The sequence below is a fragment of the Megachile rotundata genome, chromosome 7 (genome assembly GCF_050947335.1).
Source record: "Megachile rotundata isolate GNS110a chromosome 7, iyMegRotu1, whole genome shotgun sequence".
NCBI lineage: Eukaryota > Metazoa > Arthropoda > Insecta > Hymenoptera > Megachilidae > Megachile > Megachile rotundata.
This window is the reverse complement of record NC_134989.1, coordinates 7853524-7875767: the sequence shown is the minus strand read 5'-3', so window position 1 is coordinate 7875767 and position 22244 is coordinate 7853524. Positions and strand designations below refer to the sequence as shown.

The following is a 22244-nucleotide window of genomic DNA, read 5'->3' as shown; positions in this document are numbered from 1 at the left end:
TGTAATTCGATACGTGGTAATTCGACGCGTGGTAATTCGACGCCTTGTAATTCGATACATGGTAATTCGGCGCGTGGTAATTCGATACGTGGTAATTCGACGCGTGGTAATTCGACACATAGTAATTCCAGGCGTGGTAATTCAATGCGTGGTAACTCGACGCGTGGTAATTCCATACGTAGTAATTCCACTCGTGGTAATTCGCCAATTCCAGCGCAAGGACTACGCACGCTCTGATTGGTCCGTGTTTGTTCTTAGTAATTCGAGAACGAAGCTTCAAATCCCATTTTTGCAAAGGGAAATCTTATTTAGAATCACGTCAGCTACCTCCCATTTCAGGGACCTACACTAACCGTGAAATGCTCTGCACTGTAACACTGTAACGAGTCTGAATGCTTGTTATAAGCTAAGGGATCAAAGCAAACAATTCACCAAACATTTCCATCTGATTTCAACTTCCAGTAACAAGAACGTTTAACGAAACAAATTGAGTGTAAGGCAAATACTTTATTACTGATTTGTATCACTTGTAACATTGATATCGTGCATATAAAGGAACAATATATTGAAACATATCGCGTCCTCAACACCTGTCGATGTTATTTCGCCGAACAAAAGAAAAAGCCGCTATAGTTAATTATCGCATAAAACCATTCACGTAAACGACATTGAACGAATATTTCATTCGCTGCTACGAAAATGGAATTGTACTGGTTCACTTCCGTTTACTTCGCCGATATAAAGCCTGATGAACGAAATTGACTCGTTTGTTTGCTAGGTGGCTACGTTTTAATAGAATTTGCCTGCGGCCGAATGAATGTGTGCCGGTCGATTTTAAATATATGGGAAGTGGATCACAGAATCGGATTAAAATAACAGAACCTCAATTAATCCGGACGAATTTGTCAGAATTAATCGATTGCGATTGCATTTTCTATTTATAACTGGAGTTCCTGGGTGAATCACAATTTGTTCTGGAATATATAGCAAATACAATTAATAAAGATAGAATACTTTGATTGTACGTTAAGAATACTTGTATTTCTTGCAATTCCTTTGTATATAGTGTAGAACAATATAAAAAAATAAAAATATATAAAATAGTAATGTATAAAAATCTAAAAACTTAACAATTTAAAAATTTGATAAATTTTTAAAAAATCATTTTCTATAATTTCAATTCACAACAAATACAATTATTTTCTTCATGAATCCACCTTTTGTTCGAAATTTGTAATTCAGTCTTTGAACGCTATATAATGAATATTATTCCAGCGAATTTAAGCCATTCTTCGGTAAAAATTTTTAATTAAAATTCAGAAATATCATCGGAAACTGCAATACCATTGTGCGTAATCAAATATAACCTTAAAAAGAAGAATATTTAATTTCCGCCATATTACTATGAATAAGGCGAAAGATAAATATGTGAAACCATTGGTCTCGCCTTGGCCAAATAAGATAAAGCAATTTAATGCAATGCGAGTTAGTCGAACGTATTTCGTTTATATCAAATTACATTACCAGTTTCATTATCTTTTATTATATGTAGATGACGAATTCCTTTGGATCAAATTTTATGAACATATTGGAACGAAAATTAATTTAATATGTATTAATTAAATTTCGACTACAGAGCATCGACTGAGAAGAACTAATTTAATACATGGTGAAATGATTGAAAGCAATGGGGGAGGTCAAAGGATAATAATTGTAATACGAAAGATACGTAAATTAGTATTTTAGATGAAAATATTGATTCGAGTGATGAATGGAGAGACATCATTTTTTATTCGGAGCTTTTGATAATTATTTTTGTTGATAATGTGTGATATTATTTATGTGCAATATCACCTAACCTAAATTCTCCCCAAATTTCAAAATCCTCCAATTTCCATCTTCCCAAATTTCTAAATTTTCCAAAACTTCATATCCCCAAATTCCCAACTTCTCAAATTTCCATCCCCCCAAGATCCCATTTTCCCAAATTCCCATCTTCTCAAAGTCCCATCTCCCCAAATTTCCGAATCCTTCAATTTGCACCACCCTGGATTCCCATCTTCTCAAATTGCCACCTCCCCAAATTCCCATCTCCCCAAATTTCTAAATTTTCCAAAACTCCATATTCCCAAATTCCCAACTCCCCAAATTCCCAGTTGCCCAAATTCCCAGCTCCCCAAATTCCCATCTCTCCAAATTCCCATCTCTCCAAATTCCCATCTCTCCAAATTCCCATCTCCCCAAATTTCTAAATTTTCCAAACCTCCATATCCCCAAATTCCATCCTTCCAAATTTCTAAATTTTCCAAAACTCCAGCTCCCCAAATTCCCATCCCTTCAAATTCCCAGCTCCCCAAATTCCCACCTCCCCAAATTCCATCCTTCCAAATTTCTAAATTTTCCAAAACTCCATATCCCCAAATTCCCAATTACCCAAATTCCCAACTCCCCAAATTCCCAACTCCCCAAATTCCCATCCCTCCAAGTTCCCATCTCCCCAAATTCCCAGTTCCCCAAATTCCCATCTCGCCAAAGTCCCACCTCCCCAAATTTCCGAATCCCTCAATTTGCACCATCCCGGATTCCCATTTTCTCAAATTTCCACCTCCTCAAATTCCCATCTCTCCAAATTCCCACCTTCTCAAATATCTAACGTTTTCAAAACTCTATATCTCCACCTTCCCAACTCCTGAAATTTCTATCCCCCCAAGTTCCCATCTCTGATATTATTATTTATGTGCAATTGCACCTTACCTAAATTCCCACATTCTAAATTTGTAATTAACAAGATAAATCTCTAAATTTCTAATTTATATAAATATCTTCATACACAAGTTTATTTTATTGCATCAACGAAACTTAATAACAAAATAAATATTAAAATCAACAACAGATTAAATCGGAAGCTCTCGCGAACATATCGAACGTCACAGAAAAAAGGAACGAAATTCCGTTAAAGCTCTTTTACGCTAAAGAAGTTTATCCTGTTTGCACTTCGCATGCTGTACGATATTGTACCGCATTTTGTTTTTCTGCCACAGATTTTATGAAACCAGTGAGCGTACGTTGGCAAGGAAAACTCCGCGGGGGTAGAAAATGTTCAGTAACTTTTCAAGTTTATTAGTCTCGAGGGTGGTACTCGTGTTCTTATTGAAACAAACTTCTAACACTACTAACTAATTGGAGAAATATGTTTCATTCTTTTCCAACTGCACAGATTCTGGGACTTCGACGATTACGCGATAAATAGTACAGATTTTGGTTCTTTGGTATTGGTTCGAGACTCGTCTTGGAATGGAGGACCTGAGGCCAGGGACGTAGCTTGTAGATGGAAGAGTGCCCTTGTATGTGGAAAAGTATAGATTGGGATATGTAACATTTTGACTGGAGGAATAATAATTTGATTGTGTACATGATTTGTCTTTCTGAGTTGGGAGTTCTCAAATTTCACAAATTTCTTAAGTTTCTGAAATTTTTCAAATTTTTCAAGTTTCTTAAGTTTCAATTTGAACTTGGAGTTCAATGATTTATTATAAATTAAGAGTTTAGAAATTTTGGGATTTAGGAATTAAGCAGTTCAGGAATTTTGAGATTTAAAAAATTGAAGAATTGAAAAATTGAATGATACAAGAATTGAAAAATTGAAAGATTGAAGAATTGAAAGATTGAAAAATTGAAAGATTGAAAAATTGAAAGATTGAGAAATTGAAAGATTGAAAAATTGAAAGATTGAAGAATTGAGAAATTGAAAGATTGAAAAATTGAAAGATTGAAGAATTGAAAAATTGAATGATTGAAAGATTGAAAAATTGAAAAATTGAAACATTGAAAAATTGAAAAATTGAAAGATTGAGAAATTGAACGATTGAAAAATTGAAAGATTGAAAAATTGAAAGATTGAAAAAATGAAAGATTGAAAAATTGAAAACTTGAAAACTTGAAAACTTGAAAACTTGAAAACTTGAAAACTTGAAAACTTGAAAACTTGAAAACTTGAAAACTTGAAAACTTGAAGACCTGAAAACTTGAAAACTTGAAAACTTAAAAACTTAAAAACTTGAGAACTTGAAAAATTGAAAAATTAGCTAATATTTGTTTCCTAAAAATCTCTCCAGAAATCTTCACAAATCAACCCACAAAAAACGATATAATTTAAAATTTCATCAACAAAATCCCATCCTAAATGCCTTTAAAATTAACCTTATAAGTTGCTAAGCCCGCACACTCCATTTTATGTAAACGAGCTGGCACTTTCAGTAATTTAAAGCAAAAAAGCCCGAAGTTCACTGGACTAATAGTTTCCAAGATAAAAAATTCATGAATATAGTCTGCCGAGAATGAAGAAAAATTGAAAAATTCGAAGAGCGCATATTTCCTAAAGAAAATTAAAAGTACCTTACACGGAAGTTTGAAAAATGAAACTAATCATGTGATGACCGATATCTAACCCAATTTCACGACAGCTACATCATATTTCATTTTCGACCAAATCTCTGACATTAACGTCAAAAAGTGATCGATTTAGCGTGGAATGACATAAGCGTAATTATAGGAGAGGTTTCCGAGTTATGTTTCGATGTGTCCTCAACGTTTCAGTTAGCTTCATCAAAAGTTTCAGGATGCATTGATACTGACGTGCATATGGAACGTTTCTCTATTTAAGTAAACTGTGTTCATGTTGCGATCTATAGATCCGCCACCATGAGTTTTAATTAATGAACGGTCGAATTGGGTATTGATGTTCGAAGAAAATTGGTATGGTTAGTGGGAAAAGTATTAGGGAAATCTTTTTTGGTTCATGAAGCTAGTTAAGTTTATCAAGTTAATTTAGACAGCAATATGTTAGGTATATATTCAGAATATATTTTGAAAGTAATGACTGAGAGAAGTAGGTGTTTGGAGAAGATCAATAGTTAGTTGATGGTTGAGTAATTTAAACATTATAGAAATTTGGGAATTAACAAATATTAAAATAAAGTTATTTGGTAATTTGTAGATTGGAAATTAGATACTTATAAGTTTAAGTATACTGAGATGGGAACATTGGAGATTTGCAGAATTAGAAAATGAGAAAATGGGAGATTTAGAAATTGGAAAACGGGGAAATGGGAAAATAGGAAAATTGAAGATTTGAACACTGGAAAATGGGGAAATGGGAAAATATGAAAATTGAAGATTTGAACACTGGAAAATGGGGAAATGGGAAAATAGGAAAATTGAAGATTTGAACACTGGAAAATGGGGAAATGGGAAAATAGGAAAATTGAAGATTTGAACACTGGAAAATGGGGAAATGGGAAAATAGGAAAATTGAAGATTTGAACACTGGAAAATGGGGAAATGGGAAAATAGGAAAATTGAAGATTTGAACACTAGAAAATGGGGAAATGAGAAAATTGGAAAATGGGGAAATGAGAAAATAGGAAAATTGAAGATTTGAACATTGGAAAATGGGGAAAGTAGATATTTAAAAATTGAAAAATGGGGAAATGGGAAAATTGAAGATTTGAAAATTGGAAAATGGGGAAATGGGAAAATAGGAAAATTGAAAATTTGAACATTGGAAAATGGGAAAAGTGGATATTTAAAAATTGGAAAATGTGGAAATGGGAAAATTGGAGATTTGAAAATTGGAAAATTGGTAAATGGGGAAATGGGGAAATGGGGAAATGGGGAAATGGGGAAATGGGAAAATTGTAAAATTGAAGATTTGAAAATTAAAAAATTGGAAAATGGGAAAATGGGAAAATAGGAAAATAGGAAAAAAGAAGATTTGACCATTGGAAAATGGGGAAATTTTGAAACTTCTAAATTTAGAAACCTAAAATTTCAAAAATCTACAAACTAAAAATTTATAAACTTACGATAATATGAAATTTTTACTTTATCGAAGTATCTAACTATAATTGAAACTACAAATATAATTGTCTCCATCATTCTCACGAATTATAGCATTTAATTACTCTCGAAACGTACCTGCAGTGTGCAATTAAGTGTACAGTTTCAAGATTATATCAGAAACAAGTCGAACAACGTAGCTACTGTTTGCACATGTACGAAATCTTACGTAACCAACCCGTAGTTCATTCTTGTGCAGTGGCACTATCTTGTACGTATAATTGCTGTTGTTTCTCAATAGTACAATTCTCGTAGGAAATTTACTATACAATACACTAGTATCTGAATTTGTAATAACTTTCTGATATTGAAGTGAATATTATTAAGCAAAATTTTGATATCTATAATAATAGATATTATAACAATATTTAATATTGTTATTTACTTAACTTTAGTAAATGTAAAATTTTTACTTAATTTTAATAAACATAAAATAATTAGTATTAATTTAAGTATAAAAGAAAACTAAAAAGACCACATAAGAAACACTATAAACTTCCTGAAAGAAACCAACATGTACAACAAAATATAGTACCCAAGTATACAGCCGTCGCCAATGACCACGCAGTCGACGCGACGTTAAACATTTATGAAGAAGAAGAAGAAGAAGAAGTTGTCAAACTTTTGATAGTCAAATATTTTATTAAAATGTTTTTACCACTGTTTTCGTTAGAAGAGGATTTTTAAACTTTGCTATTACCATTGAAACTTTTAAACTGTTATAAATTAATAACTGAACTTCTATAATATTGGAAATTGTTATATTACCTACACAACATACAATAAAATTGTTCAATATTACTCTATTATTTTGTTTTATTAATTATTGTATTTAGTCGCGTTATATTGGAGATATCGATTATTCAACCCTTATTGCAGCGAACGTGTTAAATCGGAAATTGTATACTTCAGATTTTCAAATGAAACAAATTGTATACGAATTTATAACAAAAGTTTATAAATACATATTGTATACTGTAATGAGCGTTAAATTATTTTATGATAATATATAATACTATGATAATTATAATATCATGACCTCACAGGGTGTCACAAAAATTGAAAAATTTGTTCAACTATTAAAGAAACAGTTGACACATTTACATTTATGAAAATTATTTTCAATTGCAATTTAGTATCATCCTGGGAATATTATAATTAATATTTAATTCAATTGTACGAACATTGTAATTAACCCTTAACGGTCTCACTTCATCAGAATAATACCTGGCGCACTGGGACCTCTAAAACCCCAGTCACTAAAAATACTTCTCACAAAGAAGCCACCCATTATTTTTACATAAAAAAAATTCTAAATAATCTTCGAAAGTTATTTTAACACATTGCATAAGTGATTTCAGTAAACTTAAATGATGAATATGTAATAAAATTTAAAAACGTGAAAAAATTGTAAAATGATTTTCACAAAAAAATTCAAAGCTTCTTTCGATTTTAATGAACCTAAAAAATCAACCTGAAAAGAACCTAAAATTTTACCTGAACAAAGTATAATAGTTTGCAGAAAAAAAACAGTAAAAAGTCCTAATATTTCAAAAAAGGTACTCATAATTTTCAAGATATAAAAATACCTAAAATTGTACCTAAATTGCCTACGTTCGTTTCACACCCCAATATGACCATCAAAAGATAATAAAATGTAATTAAAAAGCATGATAGAGAGAATTATTCGTTACACTTGACAAGTAGAATAAAATACAATCACAAAATTATAATAATGGTAATTATTTACTATTCGCTCCAAGATAGAAATTGTTAAACTATGTTAAATTACACCTGAGCAGATAAACTTTCGGTGGATAAGTATCGTTAATAAAATTTCCTAAAGTTTCATGCTAAGTAGAGAGAGTTTTAAGAAGACACTTGTGACGATGTTTAATCCCGAAAGAGCGACGAAACAGAAATTAACATCGTTCCTCAGTGAGTCGTTAAAACCGCCGCATTCTGTCAGCGACAGTTTACAGCTATCTTAGTGAAGTCTTCGACGCTTTAAGGATTAATGAGTGGCTACACTTCCTGAAAGTTTCTTCCGACATCACTCAGAAGTACCGACAAATTTTCCATATAGTTGATATACTGGGGAGAGATATAGGATATTTTGAATACAGTGGTAGTAGGTGAAGAAGGGGCTGAATGTGAAATTGAGAAAAAGTATGGGATAAAATTTTGTGTTGCGACTTTTTGAGAAATTAACTTTTTGAGACATTTTTGGGAAAACTGAATTTGAGCGTTTTATAATTGAGATAGAGGTTATTCAAATTAACACATTTAAATTACCAAGTTCTCAAATTCCCATATTTCTAATTCTCCAAGTTCTCAAATTCCCAGATTCCTAAATTTCCAAGTTCTCAAATTCCCATATTTCTAATTTTCCAAGTTCTCAAATTCCCAGATTTCTAATTTTCCAAGTTCTCAAATTCCCAGATTTCTAAATTTCCAAATTTCTAAATTTCCAAGTTCTCAAATTCCCATATTTCTAAATTTCCAAATTCTCAAATTCCCAGATTTCTAAATTTCCAAGTTCTCAAATTCCCATATTTCTAAATTTCCAAATTCTCCAATTCCCAGATTTCTAAATTTCCATGTTCTCAAATTCTCAGATTTCTAAATTTCCAAATCTCTAAATTTCCAAGTTCTCAAATTCCCATATTTCTAAATTTTCAAGTTTTCAAATTCCCAGATTTCTACATTTCCAAATTCTCAAATTCCCAGATTTCCAAATTTCTCAGATCTCAAATTTCAAAATTTCCAATTCCTTAACTTCCCAAATTTCACATTTCCACATGTGTGTGTGCATATGTATATCTACATATCCATGTATACATATGTATATCTACATATCCACATATACATATGTATATCTACATATCCACAATAAATATGTATATTACATATCCACACATATATAATTTCCAATACCCCAAATTCTCATCTTCTCAAATTCCCATCTCCCCAAAGATATATGTACACATATCTATGCATCTACCATGTTTGCCTCCCTTTTCAGGATCCTACACTATTTATGAGACACCCTGTATATCCTCCGAATATTCCATATTGCTTCATCCCAACTGATGAATACTTCCTCCCATATATTAATAATACTCATAATTAATAATACTATATCTCTCTCTACATATCCACATATACAGATGTATATCCAGGCATCTACCATCTACTTGTGTGTCTCCCATTTCAGGGACCTCCACTACTTATGAGACAGCCTGTACATTCTCCGAATATTCCACATTGCTTCATCCCAACTGAAGAATGCTTCCTCCCATATATTAATAATACTCATATTTAATAATACTAATCTCGAACATTTAAAAGTATCTAAATAGTATCCATAAAGTTCTAGTTATGAAAAGAGTTTCTTCTTTTGTGATTTGCAGGTTGACAAACAGACGTGCGAATTCTTAAGGAACGAAGGAAAAAACGGAGAAAAAAGGAGGAAAAAGGGGCGAACACTACCCTAGAGATACTATTGGATAGAGGTCAATGGAGCCATCCTGATGCAGGCTGCAAAACTACGTGGGGATTACCCGTCGTGGTCGTCGGGCTGATTTGAACGGTGAACAGTGGCGATTTCACCCGTGGGTAGAACCACCGTTTTCATCACCGTCAGCGGCAAATAGTACAGCCACTTCCGCTTCCTCCACCCCACGTGGCCGAACCATTACCTGATAAGGTACGTTCAAAAATTTCATGACATTCCGAGATAATTCTCTCAGATATACTTCAACCAGTGCTGATATCATTTCTTTTATCGTAATTTTCTACCGATTCCCTCGGGTTTCTTAAATGAAATGTCATAAAGGCTGAAGGTGTTATTTAAAATCGGGGGATATTAACACTTCGTGACACGGTATTTTCGAATTTGTTGCAAGTGTATTTCTGGACTGGTATAATCGGAGATAAAGAAATAATGATATTACAGAGTAATACAGTAATATAGTGGCGATGTAACATAGTAGTAAAGTAACATAATAACAAAGTAACAAAGTAACAAAGTAACATAGTAATATAGTAATATAGTAACATAGTAACAAAGTAACAAAGTAAAATAGAAATATAGTAACATAGTAAATTGTAACAGAATAATCAAATAACAGAATAACAAACTAAGATAGTAACATAATAACAAAGTAAAATAGTAACATAGTAACATAGTAACATAGTAACAAAGTAACATAGTGGCAAAGTACCAAAGTAACCAAGTAACAAAGAAGCAGAGTAACATAATAATTAACTTATGAAACAACAACACGATAAAATAACTGCATCGCAGAACAGCATAATGGCTAATTTGTTAAGTGAATTGATAGAAGAATACTGAAATAACGCAACAACGAACATATCAAGGTAACAAGGCGGCAAGGGGATAAGGTACCAAAGTAAAGGAGCAAGATAGAAAAGTAGGAAAATAACAAAATAGAAAAACAATAAAATAACAAAGTAGCAAATTGGAACGACAGCAATCTAACAAAGTAGCAGGGTAGCAAAGTATCAAAGGAATAAAATAGAAAAGTAAGAGAGTAGGAAATCAATAAAGTTACAAAATAGCAAAGTGATAACCACAGCAAGGTAGCAAAGTAGCAAGGTAGCAAAATGGCAAGGTAGCAAAGTAGTAAGATAGCAAAGTAGCAGGGTAGCAATGTAGAAAAGTCAGAAAATTGGAAAACAATAAAATAACAAAATAGCAAGGTGGTATCACTGCAAAGTAACAAAGTAGCAAGGCAGTAAAGTAACAAGATAGCAAAGTAACAGAGTAACAAAGTAGCAACGTAGCAAAATAGAAAAGTAGGAAAACGACAAAATTATAAAATAACGAAATGGTACCACGACAAATTAACAAAGTAGCAGAGGAGAAAAGTGGCAAAGTAACAAAGTAACAAAATTGCAAAAGTACAAAATAGTAAAACAGTAAAGCAACAAAGTAGCAAAATAAAAAAGTAACAATGTAGCGCCACAGAAAAGTAGTGAAGTAGCAAAACAATAAAATAACAAAATAGCAACTCGACAAAGTAACAAGATAGTAAACAAAGTAACAAATTATCAAAGCACCAAAACAATTAAATAGTAGAACATCAGTCGAGAAAATGTTTCAAATAATTCCTTCAAAGCTGTGCGCACCAAATCTCCCAACAGAATTATACATTTTGTAACTCTGTCCATAACCGAGAGAGAATATTCCCCTAATTGATGAAATCATTGCTTTCAGTCATTATCTTAATGAGTATCAATTCATATGTCAATTACGTAAAGGGGATGTTACGTTTAGAAAGACAGGTACTCCAACAGTCAATATTTACCGTCGTAGTTTTACTACCACTCCGTTTGTGTTGTCTTATCGTTATCTGATTATATCGATCTGTCAATCAAGTTTGTGTACATTCCAGTACTAATTAACTAGTTACTATGCTTACGTCTACTATGTTTGTTCGACGATTGAGGACTGCAGAGTACTCGTTTGTTTGAGAATATACTTAACGGGAGGGAAGGAAGTTTTTGCAAATATGTGCAGGTAGATTTTATTGGAATCGTGTATGTATTTACTTCCGGCATTGCAGAATCACGTCTGAAAGACGTTTTAATAAATAAGAATAAAATAGCGTTGATATTAGTAAAATTACAGTAGTATGATGTACAGTAGTATGGTAATAAGGGATTTTAGTAAATAATAATAGTTGACGAAGAGTGTTAAGTATTAAGCTTAGCAAATCTTCAAGTGTCCAAATCTCTAAAATAACATATCACACAATTGTCTAATAAATATAAAAATTTCAAAATTCTTATGATTCTGATTACTAGTTCTATAAATCCCCAAAAAAACCAAATTCCCAAATCTGTGAATTCTCTGATTTCTAAATATTAGAATTATCAAACTTCCAAACTAACCCCAAAATTCTAAAAATTTGAAATTCCTATCACTCCAAATTCCCATCTCCCCAAATTCCTATTTCCCCAAATTTCAAAATCCTCCAATCTCCATCTCCCCAAATTTCAAAATTTTCCAAAACTCCATATCCCCAAATTCCCATCCCTCCAAATTCCCAGCTCCCTAAATTCCCATCTCCCCAAATTTCTAAATTTTCCAAAACTCCATATCCCCAAATTCCCAACTCCCCAAATTCCCATTCCTCCAAGTTCCCATCTCCCCAAATTCCCATCTTCTCAAATTCCCACCTTCTCAAATTCCCATCTCCCCAAATTCCATCCTTCCAAATTTCTAAATTTTCCAAAACTCCAGCTCCCCAAATTCCCATCCCTTCAAATTCCCAGCTCCTCAAATTCGCACCTCCCCAAATTCCATCCTTTCAAATTTCTAAATTTTCCAAAACTCCATATCCCCAAATTCCCATCCCTCCAAGTTCCCATCTCCCCAAATTCTCATCTCCCCAACTTCCCATCTTCTCAAATTCCCACCTCCCCAAATCCCCATCTCTCCAAATACCTAAATCCCCACAGCTCCAAATATTCGACATTCTTCCTCCCTTAAATCCCCAAATTTCAAAACTCCAATACTTTCAACCCTCCACTACTTTCCAAATTATCTACCCATCACCCTCGACCACGTCTCTCCTCACTCCGTTTATAAAATGCAATTTATACGAACCAACCTATCCTTACCACTAGTTTCCCGCATCCTACTAACCTCTTCTTTACCTCGCGTTCTTTTCGACCTCTTTTTATTGCCATCACCACGTATTATCTAGAAAATATTACGTGCACATACATACATCGTTTCATAGATGTCACGTTATAAATTTTTCTAAGCCAAGAGATGCTTCCTTTGAGCGCAATAATTTAACGGAAATCAACCCTCCATCGTTTCATGTAATTTCGTTCGTTCAATATATTGTTGCCCTGTGGGACACTGAAACAAACAATATTTCATTCCATGTGTAAACGTGTGGTTTCAAAAACTTTCTTCCTTTTAGCTGTTTCTTGTATACAATAACTACATCAATACCCAAAGGAGTGCTATTCAGGCGATACACCGCGATTATAAATTATTCATAACATTTCTTTATATCTCTTTCTTTTTTTGACGTAGTTTTTAGTAGCGTGTGAACGATGTGTATCATCTAACGAAAAAGACAATTTTATTGTAGACATGTGTGAAAAATATTAGATTCCGTCAGAGTTTTATTGAAAAAATTCAATTTTAAATACTGGAGTATGGTTATAGGTTTTTTTTTTAGATTTTTATTGGACAATTTTTATTTCTAAAATCTTGTTACTGTATCTATTTTTTCTATGACATTTTTTTTCGACAAGTTTATTTTTGAAAAACTGAATATTGATATTTTTTATTAAAAAGGTTTAATTTAAAAGGTATATTGTATCCATTTTTTATACAAGATTTTTATTAAAGAAATGTTGGAACTTTTGGTAAAGTAATTTAATTTTAAAAAAACAGTACAGTGATGTTTTTCTGAAACTTTTGTTAAAGAAATTTAATTTTAAAAAACAGCACAGTGATGTAGTCATTTTTGCTATGAAACGTTTGTTAAAGTAATTTAATTTTGAAAAAACAGCGCAGTGATGTATTTTTTGTGAGACTTTTGTTAAAGAAATTTAATTTCAGAAAACAGTACAGTAATGCTGTTATTTTTTCTATGAAACGTTTGTTAAAGAAATTTAATTTTAAAAAACTAATATAGTGATGCATATTTCCTAAGACTTTCATTAAACAAAAATATTAAAAATTTGAATCATCTCAAGCAAAAAAGTAATTAAGAGTTTCTTCCATGTAAATATAAGACAAGAACACATCAAATAAGAGAAATAAATTTTTGTCTAATTTGAATTCCTGTCACGCGTTCTTTACCGAAGAAACAGTGCAGGTAGAAGATAAGGGCGGGTCGTAGATTAAATCATAAAGAAACGACGGTCTTTTGACGACGCCAGCGTTCAGGACCGCATTCAGCATTCCGTTTTAGGGATCAGTTTTGATATATTTTATAGAGCACATTGGCACTCTACGAAACATTCCTCGTGCAACCCTGACATAGCGTTTCAACTCCTTATCTCCCCTTTCGAGATCGTATTTTGTGATCTTTCACGTGCGAGCGATTTTACGAGCGTTTTGAATCTCGCCACCTCGTCGAACTGCTGCTTAAGCAGCACTTGGTAAGAAACGTGTTCAGAAACATTCTTGATAAAATTCCTGTTTTTTGAACTTTGAGTATCGGTACCTAATAAAATTTCGTTGATACATATTCTTAGTCTATTTTTGTACTTTCTAAAAATATTCAGAGTACAGGTTTTAATAAAATATTTGTTTATTGTCGCCATGTGAGGTACTTTTAATTATGCAATAAATCATTGAGGTTATGTATCTTTTTATATCTATAAATATATGAGTTCTTCAGAACCTCAAGTCTAACTTTCGATTTTTTTGTAGTTTTAGGTTAGGTTGATTATTTGTAAGAACCATTAAGAACCTGAAAATGGGGAGCACTCTTTTTGTGGATTTGATGACTTTAATAAATAAACGATTTGTATGAGAATTTTTTCTAATTTTGTATATATGGTATAAAATGAACTTTAAGTACATTTATAATATTATAAAAATTATACATTGTTGTCTTCTCATTTCTTTCGCATCCAACACTGCATTAGCAATATATTATAATTGACTATATTTATGTCACAGTTGTAGAAAGAAAATTTGTTACTAAAATATCTATAGATTTGCAAAATATAAAATAGCGTCTTTGCATCGTATTGTATGAGTTTTATTTAAAAAGATTTTTAAGATTATACACAAAGTTTGTATCGAAGTAATGCCAATTTAGGTTAAGTTGTTATTAGATTTGAATTTATTATAATGAAAAATGAAGAAATAATTGCAATTGAGATTGCAATATTGGGTTAATAAGGTAGCTAATAGTTAATTGACTGAGTTCCAATTCCGATTGGTTTCATTTGAGTTTGATTTCATCAGGTTCAGATTACCATCATTAACTCGACCGCCATGTTTCTAACCTCTCTAACCTCTCTAATAGCAAGAGATAGCCTCTCCAATTACGAACACCCAGTGTTTAAACAGTTTTAGTAATCCTGCACCCTTTAACGCGAATGAATTGATACACAAATTGTAATGTGATTAGTAATAATTATTGCTCATTTCGTAACAAGAGTTTATTTATTCGAGGGTGTTACTTATTTATTTTGTTAGATTATTTACTATACATTATGTATTATACATCTTATAATCTTAGGAAAGATTTAGAAAATAAACAAAGATTTGGAGTAATTTCATCATTTAAATTAGGATTATTAATTTTCTATAAGACATCAGTATAATTTCTCAGTGACACGAGCATGGATATCTGAATTAAACTTGAGTTTGCGCCATACCAAGAATAGATTTCTGCAAATAAACATACACTTGCAGAGCAGAAATTCCACGTAGTTAGTTAATTCCACAGACCTTGGAATTACAGGTGCAATTTTGAACTGTTGCAGAAATGCAGAAGTGAGCACAATTAACAATACACTGACTCCTTTCTATTATTCATTCATAATCATTCATTTATGAAGAAAATTTTGTTATAAATTAAGAAACTATTAATTTCATTTTCTAATCATTGATTTGAACTTTTTCTGACAATAATGGTTTAGAATTTCAATTATTTATTTTTCGTTATTAATTTTAATTATGGTCAAGTTGGACATTTATCTATTAACGAAAATTTGTAATTTAGCTGTGAGTAAAAATTTAGTATGAAAATATTTTTGAACAATAATTATTTTTTAAACATTTGATACATATATGTAGGGATAGCATACACACACATGCAGATTGCATAGACATACATGTTACTTCACATACACGCATATAGATTACATATACGTACATACCTATTTCATACACATGCACTCCTATTTCATATATGTATATGCATACAGATTGTATAGACATATACATACATACAGATTGTTAATACATATACATCTATTTTATACACATGTATACAGACCTCATACACATACATACCTATTTCACACATGCAAGATTTATTTATAATTTACTTACAAACGAACATACATAAACAAATACACAAATAACTAACATACATTGTGTATACTATAAAAACTACAAACAGACAATAGCAGTCTTAAATACAAGTACTAAAAGCACTTAATTCCATTTTGTTATTGCAACACATTATTAAAACACACGTAAACTAGTGTTAAATATTATTATCATGTACAACCAGTAAAATAGTAAGGAAATTCCATAGTAAATGGTGTTTGTGCTGCACCTTGACAATTCGACATTATAAATCGCTTTAATAACAGCGCATTTCACGGTACTTCAGATATGTCAAATTACTCGGATGCTCCTTCTTGTCGCGAGAAATGGATGCCACTCGCACATTTTCTGGCTCCTCGTGTACACGTATTATGCTCGTACACGCCTGGGCGCCAATCTTAATTATTTTTGACGGAATTAGGTCAGATTTTAAATTGTTGACGTGCTTTGAATAATACTTCAATACATGCACTTTCTTTCAGTCACACTACTTCACACAACAATTCATTTCTCTTTTCAATATTTTGGGTACCTTTGTTCGGTAATTAACGTTCAATGAATATCAAAACACTTTACGATTTCTTACTTAAATAATTAAGTACAATTAAGAACAATTAAGAATCATTTTTAACAGTCATTTTATTAAAATTGCAAAGTGCTTTTTTTCTGTGTGTTACAATATTAGACGACAACTATAGGAATCATGTTTTATGAACTGAATTGTTAGGTAATTTGACGGGGTAGATTTTGAGATGAGATAAAATATGAAACAGTATTTATAAATTTTTACTTCATTTAATTTTTGTTAACGTTTATGTACCTTCATGTTTAATTTACTTCACGTATTTGTTTGAGACAAATTGTAAATCTGTTGCACCTATAATATTTAGTAAATTGACTGTTTCTATAATAGCTACAATTTATCTAACAGCTACATTATTAAATCCATAATAATCATCTATAATAAATAACTATATCATTACACCCACAATAAGATAAAATCCATACAAATTCTTACCGCATTCAAAACAAATAAATCTTAAAAAAAAGTGACAAAATCTTTCAAAGCATCCACAGAAAAGCGACGTTATCCTTCGGTATCAAATTAAGTAACCAAGCAATATCGCAGGCGAAAGAAAGCATTATTCCTCTCTTTATATGTAAATAGTCTAACGAACTTTTCCAAGAAGCTTTTCGTAATATGATACTCAGCGGATACATAAAATAAACAAAGACATTGAAGGGGAAGTATAATGTTTAATTAGAGCTGGAGAAGCGGCCGCAGCCGCAGCCGCCTCGGAGCTCTGAGGAGCTGGAGGATCTGCAAAAGCTGCTGCACTTCCCCGAGGAGGTGGCGCTCAGGTTGACGGAGACCGAGTACCAGCTGTTCTATCAGGTACCACCACAGGAGTACCTAAGACACGTGGCGCAAGATCAGAACACGCAGAAACCACCTGCCAAGCCACCCCCGTCGCCGAGTCGCAGCTATACCACACCCCGTACCGCAAACAGCTCGACCCAGACCGAAGAAGAATCTAACTGGCCTGTTCCCAACATCTTCTCTTCCGTTCAGACACTCATCAATCGTTTTAATGAGGTAATTTCATAAGCATTTCAACTTGGTATCTGTGGATCAAGGATGATCCACGAGTTGGCGTAATCAAAAGCATATCTCCTAATTAATAGTTAGCGTAAGCGTAACTTACATTTCAGCAAACAAAAATAGTTATGACAATGACAAAAATTTTAGAGTTTGAAGACTTGAAAATTAAAATATCTGAAAGACTGAAAAATGAAAGAAAGGAAATTGAAAAATGGTAAATTCACAAATTCGTAACTTTATAAAATTGCAAATTCGCAATCATTTTAACGATGAACTTGGTATCTGCGAATCAAGGATGATGTACGAGATGGTGTGATAAGCATATCCCCATCTAGCCTAACTTACCTAAAGCCTAACTTTCATTTCAGCAAATGAAACTAATAATGGCAATAAAAAAAATTTGAAAGTTTGAAGATTTGAAAATTAAAAAATCTGAAAGACTAAAAAATGAAAGAAAGGAAATTGAAAAATGGTAGATTCACAAATTTGTAAATTTATAAAGACGTAAAATTGCAAATTCCCAAATTCGCTAAATTCAATGTTCATTTTCATTCGTAATAACCTAACTTGCCTAAAGCCTAACTTACATTTCAGCAAACAAAAATAGTGATGACAATAAAAAAAATTTGAGAGTTTGAAGATTTAAAAATTAAAAAATCTGAGAGACTGAAAAATAAAAGAAAGAAAATTGAAAAATGTCAAATTCACAAATTCGTAAATTTGCAAATCATAAAATCGTAAAATTGCAAATTTCCAAATTCGCAAAATACAATGTTGATTTCCATTCATAATAACATCGTTCGTACAAAATTAATACAGCATAAATGCGAACTTTCTGCAATGTAAAGATCTTACGACAACAGGGAAAAGCAAATAGAAATTTGTTCTGTCCACATATGAATTTAAATCTCTGATTCGCAGAACTGTACGCAATTACCATATCGACGCAATTGAATTTCAGATTAGTCGAACCGTAAACATATCGTGAATCAATATTTTTTGTGTCCAACAGTGACTCGTGGAAAATAATTGTTTTTTTTTTTAAACAATCAGTAATGCAAAACGGGGAAATGGTTTTGAAACTTTCACTAAGTACTTCAATTTCTATTTAAATTTTTGACTTTGCAATTCATGGGAAATGAAAGTGAAACATTATTTTCACGTTATTAATAATTATTTAGAATAACTGATATTTAGCAGACTAAGTTATGATAACTAAGTTGTTACCGAATTGAGTTATCCTCTAAGTTATTATTTATAGTGAATTTTGTTTTATTAGGTTAAGATATGAAAATCTTGTTACGGTTATTTCGAATATTATTTTCGATTACATAGGTAAGCTCATGGGTCACCCACGCAATTACAAGCGGCGCGACGATCGAAGAAAGGCAGGCGATTTTATCTTGCCTCCTACGCGTGGCTCAAACCTGTTGGAATACCGGAAACTTTAACTCAGCCATGGAAATTGTTGCCGGTCTCAAGTAAGTTTATTTTCCTATCATTTCCACAGTTTACACATTAATACAACTCAATAATTACTGACAACAAAAAGTTTTTATTAATAAACTATTTTCATTTTGAAGAAATCTCTCATTCATTATTACAGTAATGATAATCATTGATAACAAAAAATTTTTGTCACAAAATTTTCATTTTGAATAACTGCCTCATTTATTATTACATTAAAAAATATCATTGATAACAAAAAATTGTTGTCACAAAATTTCCATTTGGAACAAATACTTCATTAATTATTACATTAACAATAATCTTTGATAACAAGAAATTGTTATCACTAAATTTTCATTTTGAATAACTGCCTCATTTATTATTACATTAAAAAATATCATTAATAACAAAAAATTTTCATTTTGAATAAATGCCTCATTTCTTATCACATTAACAAAATATGTTTAAGCACAATATAATTCAAATAAAATTCTGCTATATGATAGTGTATATTAAACGATAAAATTGTTAGTGTATAATACATTGAACAAATTGTACATTTTGTTCTATTCTTATAAATTTCTCTAATTAACGCTTTCCCGCTTGAGTAATGTGTCTGCAAAGCACGTGATGAGCGCGAACGTTGACTATAGATCCTTGGGGAAGACGAATATCTGTGCAATTGAAAACTGTGGTTAATGTTCAATGATCCGTGACACGAGCAGGGATGAAACTTAAATAAGCAGAAACCGTCAAACCCCGGTTTCGTGTATCCTCAAGGACTTGAAGCTTGCGATACTGACGTGGATATGTTCTTCGTTGACAATTAATTTGAACTTCCACAACTTATTTTTGGTACAATGATTTATTTTGGGTTAGGGGTAGATAATATTAATTTTTACTTTTGTTATACTGATTTGTTATTGTGATAGTTGCATTATGGAACTATAAGTCGTGATATTAATATGTTAATTGTATTGTTATAGAAATTGTTACTCATAATATAAATTTAGTTATTTCTAATAATATAAACTATTGTAGTATTAATTTTTATATATTGCTTATAGTATTAATAATTAAATACTGAAATATAATATAATACTATATTATTTATAGGTTTACTGTAAATTACTTGTAATATCAAATTTCCTATAAATTGCTTATAATATCAAATTTATTATAAATTACATACAATGTCAAATTTACTATGAATTACATACAATGTCAAATTTACTATGAATTACGTACAATGTCAAATTTACTGTAAATTACATACAGTGTCAAATTTACTATAAATTTCTAATAATATCAAATTTACTATAAATTAATTACAACAGTAAATTTACTATTAATTGCTAATAATATCAAATTTATACAAATTACATACAATGTCAAATTTACTATAAATTACTTACAGTGTTAAATTTACTATAAATTGCTAATAATATCAAGTTTATTATAAATTGCTTATAGCATCAAATTTACTATAAATTACTTATATCAAATTTACTATAAGTTACTTATAACATTTTTACTATAAATTTACTCACAATACAAATCACTTACAAATTCTATAAAACTATAAAATACTTACAACATTCATTTCTAAAAATCCTACATTATTTATAAAATAAATAAAATAAATTATTACTCATAATCCTTTTTTCTTAATTTACCATTACCCAAAACTACAATTTCAATCGTCACATATTTCGTATTTCACTGCATAATTTATTATTTCATTTAGTATTATACTGAATACATAGTGCATGATTATTCTGTTCACTATTTCAAGTACAATTCAGAATATTTATGACAGAGTATCGATATTATGCAACGCGCGAAGCAGTTCTCAAAGCTGCGTTTACTCGTTCCTTCAATTTGCACAAACTAACTTGTGCAATGGAATTTGTACAAGTAGATCGTTACGTGTGAATAGAAATTTGAAGTTTCTGCAAGTTCTTGAGCGAAATCTGTTTTGCCTGATAATTTTCGCAAAGTTCGTGCGAGTAAATGCAAATTGGAAAAAGTAATCGTACGTTACTTGAAACACGATATTTGTTTCTAAATTTAATTAGCGTCAGCTAATTTTCACGTAACATTACAAGAGTAACACATTACAATAAACCAAATAAGTTTATTCCGGTAGATACTCATAAGTGGAAATAAAAAATATAATAAATAATTAATTGACATTTTATTTTGTAATTACAAATATTATTTTTAATAATATTGAAAGTTCAAATAGGATAATTTAATTCAAACTATTTTAACAAAAAATTGGTTTACTTTTAAGAAATTAATCTCACCTGAACGTGTTATATAATGATTATTTATTTATCAATATTTATTTACAAGAATATTTATTATTTCCTGTAACGAAACTGTAATTAAAAAATGTCAGTTCTCTTTTACAATTATAGGATAACAGATTTAGAATTTATTTACAGTCACAACATAGAAGCCATAAAATATTTATGTGCTTCAATCTGGCAGCTTGCTAAAAATTTTACAGCCAAAAATATTTTATTTACAAATCGGTATCGACAAAATAAAAATTTGTATTTCAATTGGTTTGTTTCCAAAGCTTCTCTGCGTTGGTAGAACTTTTTGAGATTAGGTTAACTCTCTGAGGTTGGGTTAACTCTTTGAGGTTAGGTGTCCTTTGTTTAGCTTTTCATGGGGTTTTAACTCACCTCGAAAAATTTTCACGTTAAATAATATAAATGTACATTTTTACCATTTATGTGTATTAACAACAACTTTCTGTAACTTTAAAATCATCTCAAAGAGTTAAAAAAGTAAAGAAATTCAATTAGCTGTAACTTTTTATTCGATGTAATCATCAGTAATTACTCGTAATATCTTTCACTTATAATCGTGTCATAGCTCGCGGGACTAATGAATAAAGTACCGAATGACGAGAAATAGTATAAAATTTTGTTAAAACTTAGCAAAGTAAGTTTAATGCTGGAATTAAATCAGTTTTGGTAACTCTATAAAACTTTTGAAAATTGGATACCGTCGTAACTTTAACGGATCGATTAATCTCAGTCTATTGAAATAATAGCATCCTCTAGATTCCAATTAATCCGTAGGCTTAGTAACTCAAGCAAAACGTTAGCCCACTTCAGCCATCAGTTTCATCAGAAAGCTGCTTTGATTTGGGGATCAAAGTATTTGCAACTTTCTTGTTTTATGTTTATTAAGAAAGATGTCATATAG

The 22244-nt window shown here is 31.1% G+C and overlaps 1 protein-coding gene across 4 annotated transcripts in view; it reads left to right on the top strand.

The window, feature by feature from the left end:
* Positions 1-22244, top strand: part of LOC100880205 (1-phosphatidylinositol 4,5-bisphosphate phosphodiesterase epsilon-1) — a 192173-nt gene that overhangs the window by 110307 nt on the left and 59622 nt on the right. For all 4 annotated transcript variants that reach the window (XM_076533177.1, XM_076533178.1, XM_012292966.2 and 1 more), the window contains exons 4-6: positions 9312-9607; positions 17233-17564; positions 18906-19051. In XM_076533177.1, coding sequence (XP_076389292.1) covers positions 19029-19051 — 23 coding nt within the window. In that variant the 5' untranslated portion in view covers positions 9312-9607; positions 17233-17564; positions 18906-19028. The remainder of the gene's footprint in view (positions 1-9311; positions 9608-17232; positions 17565-18905; positions 19052-22244) is intronic.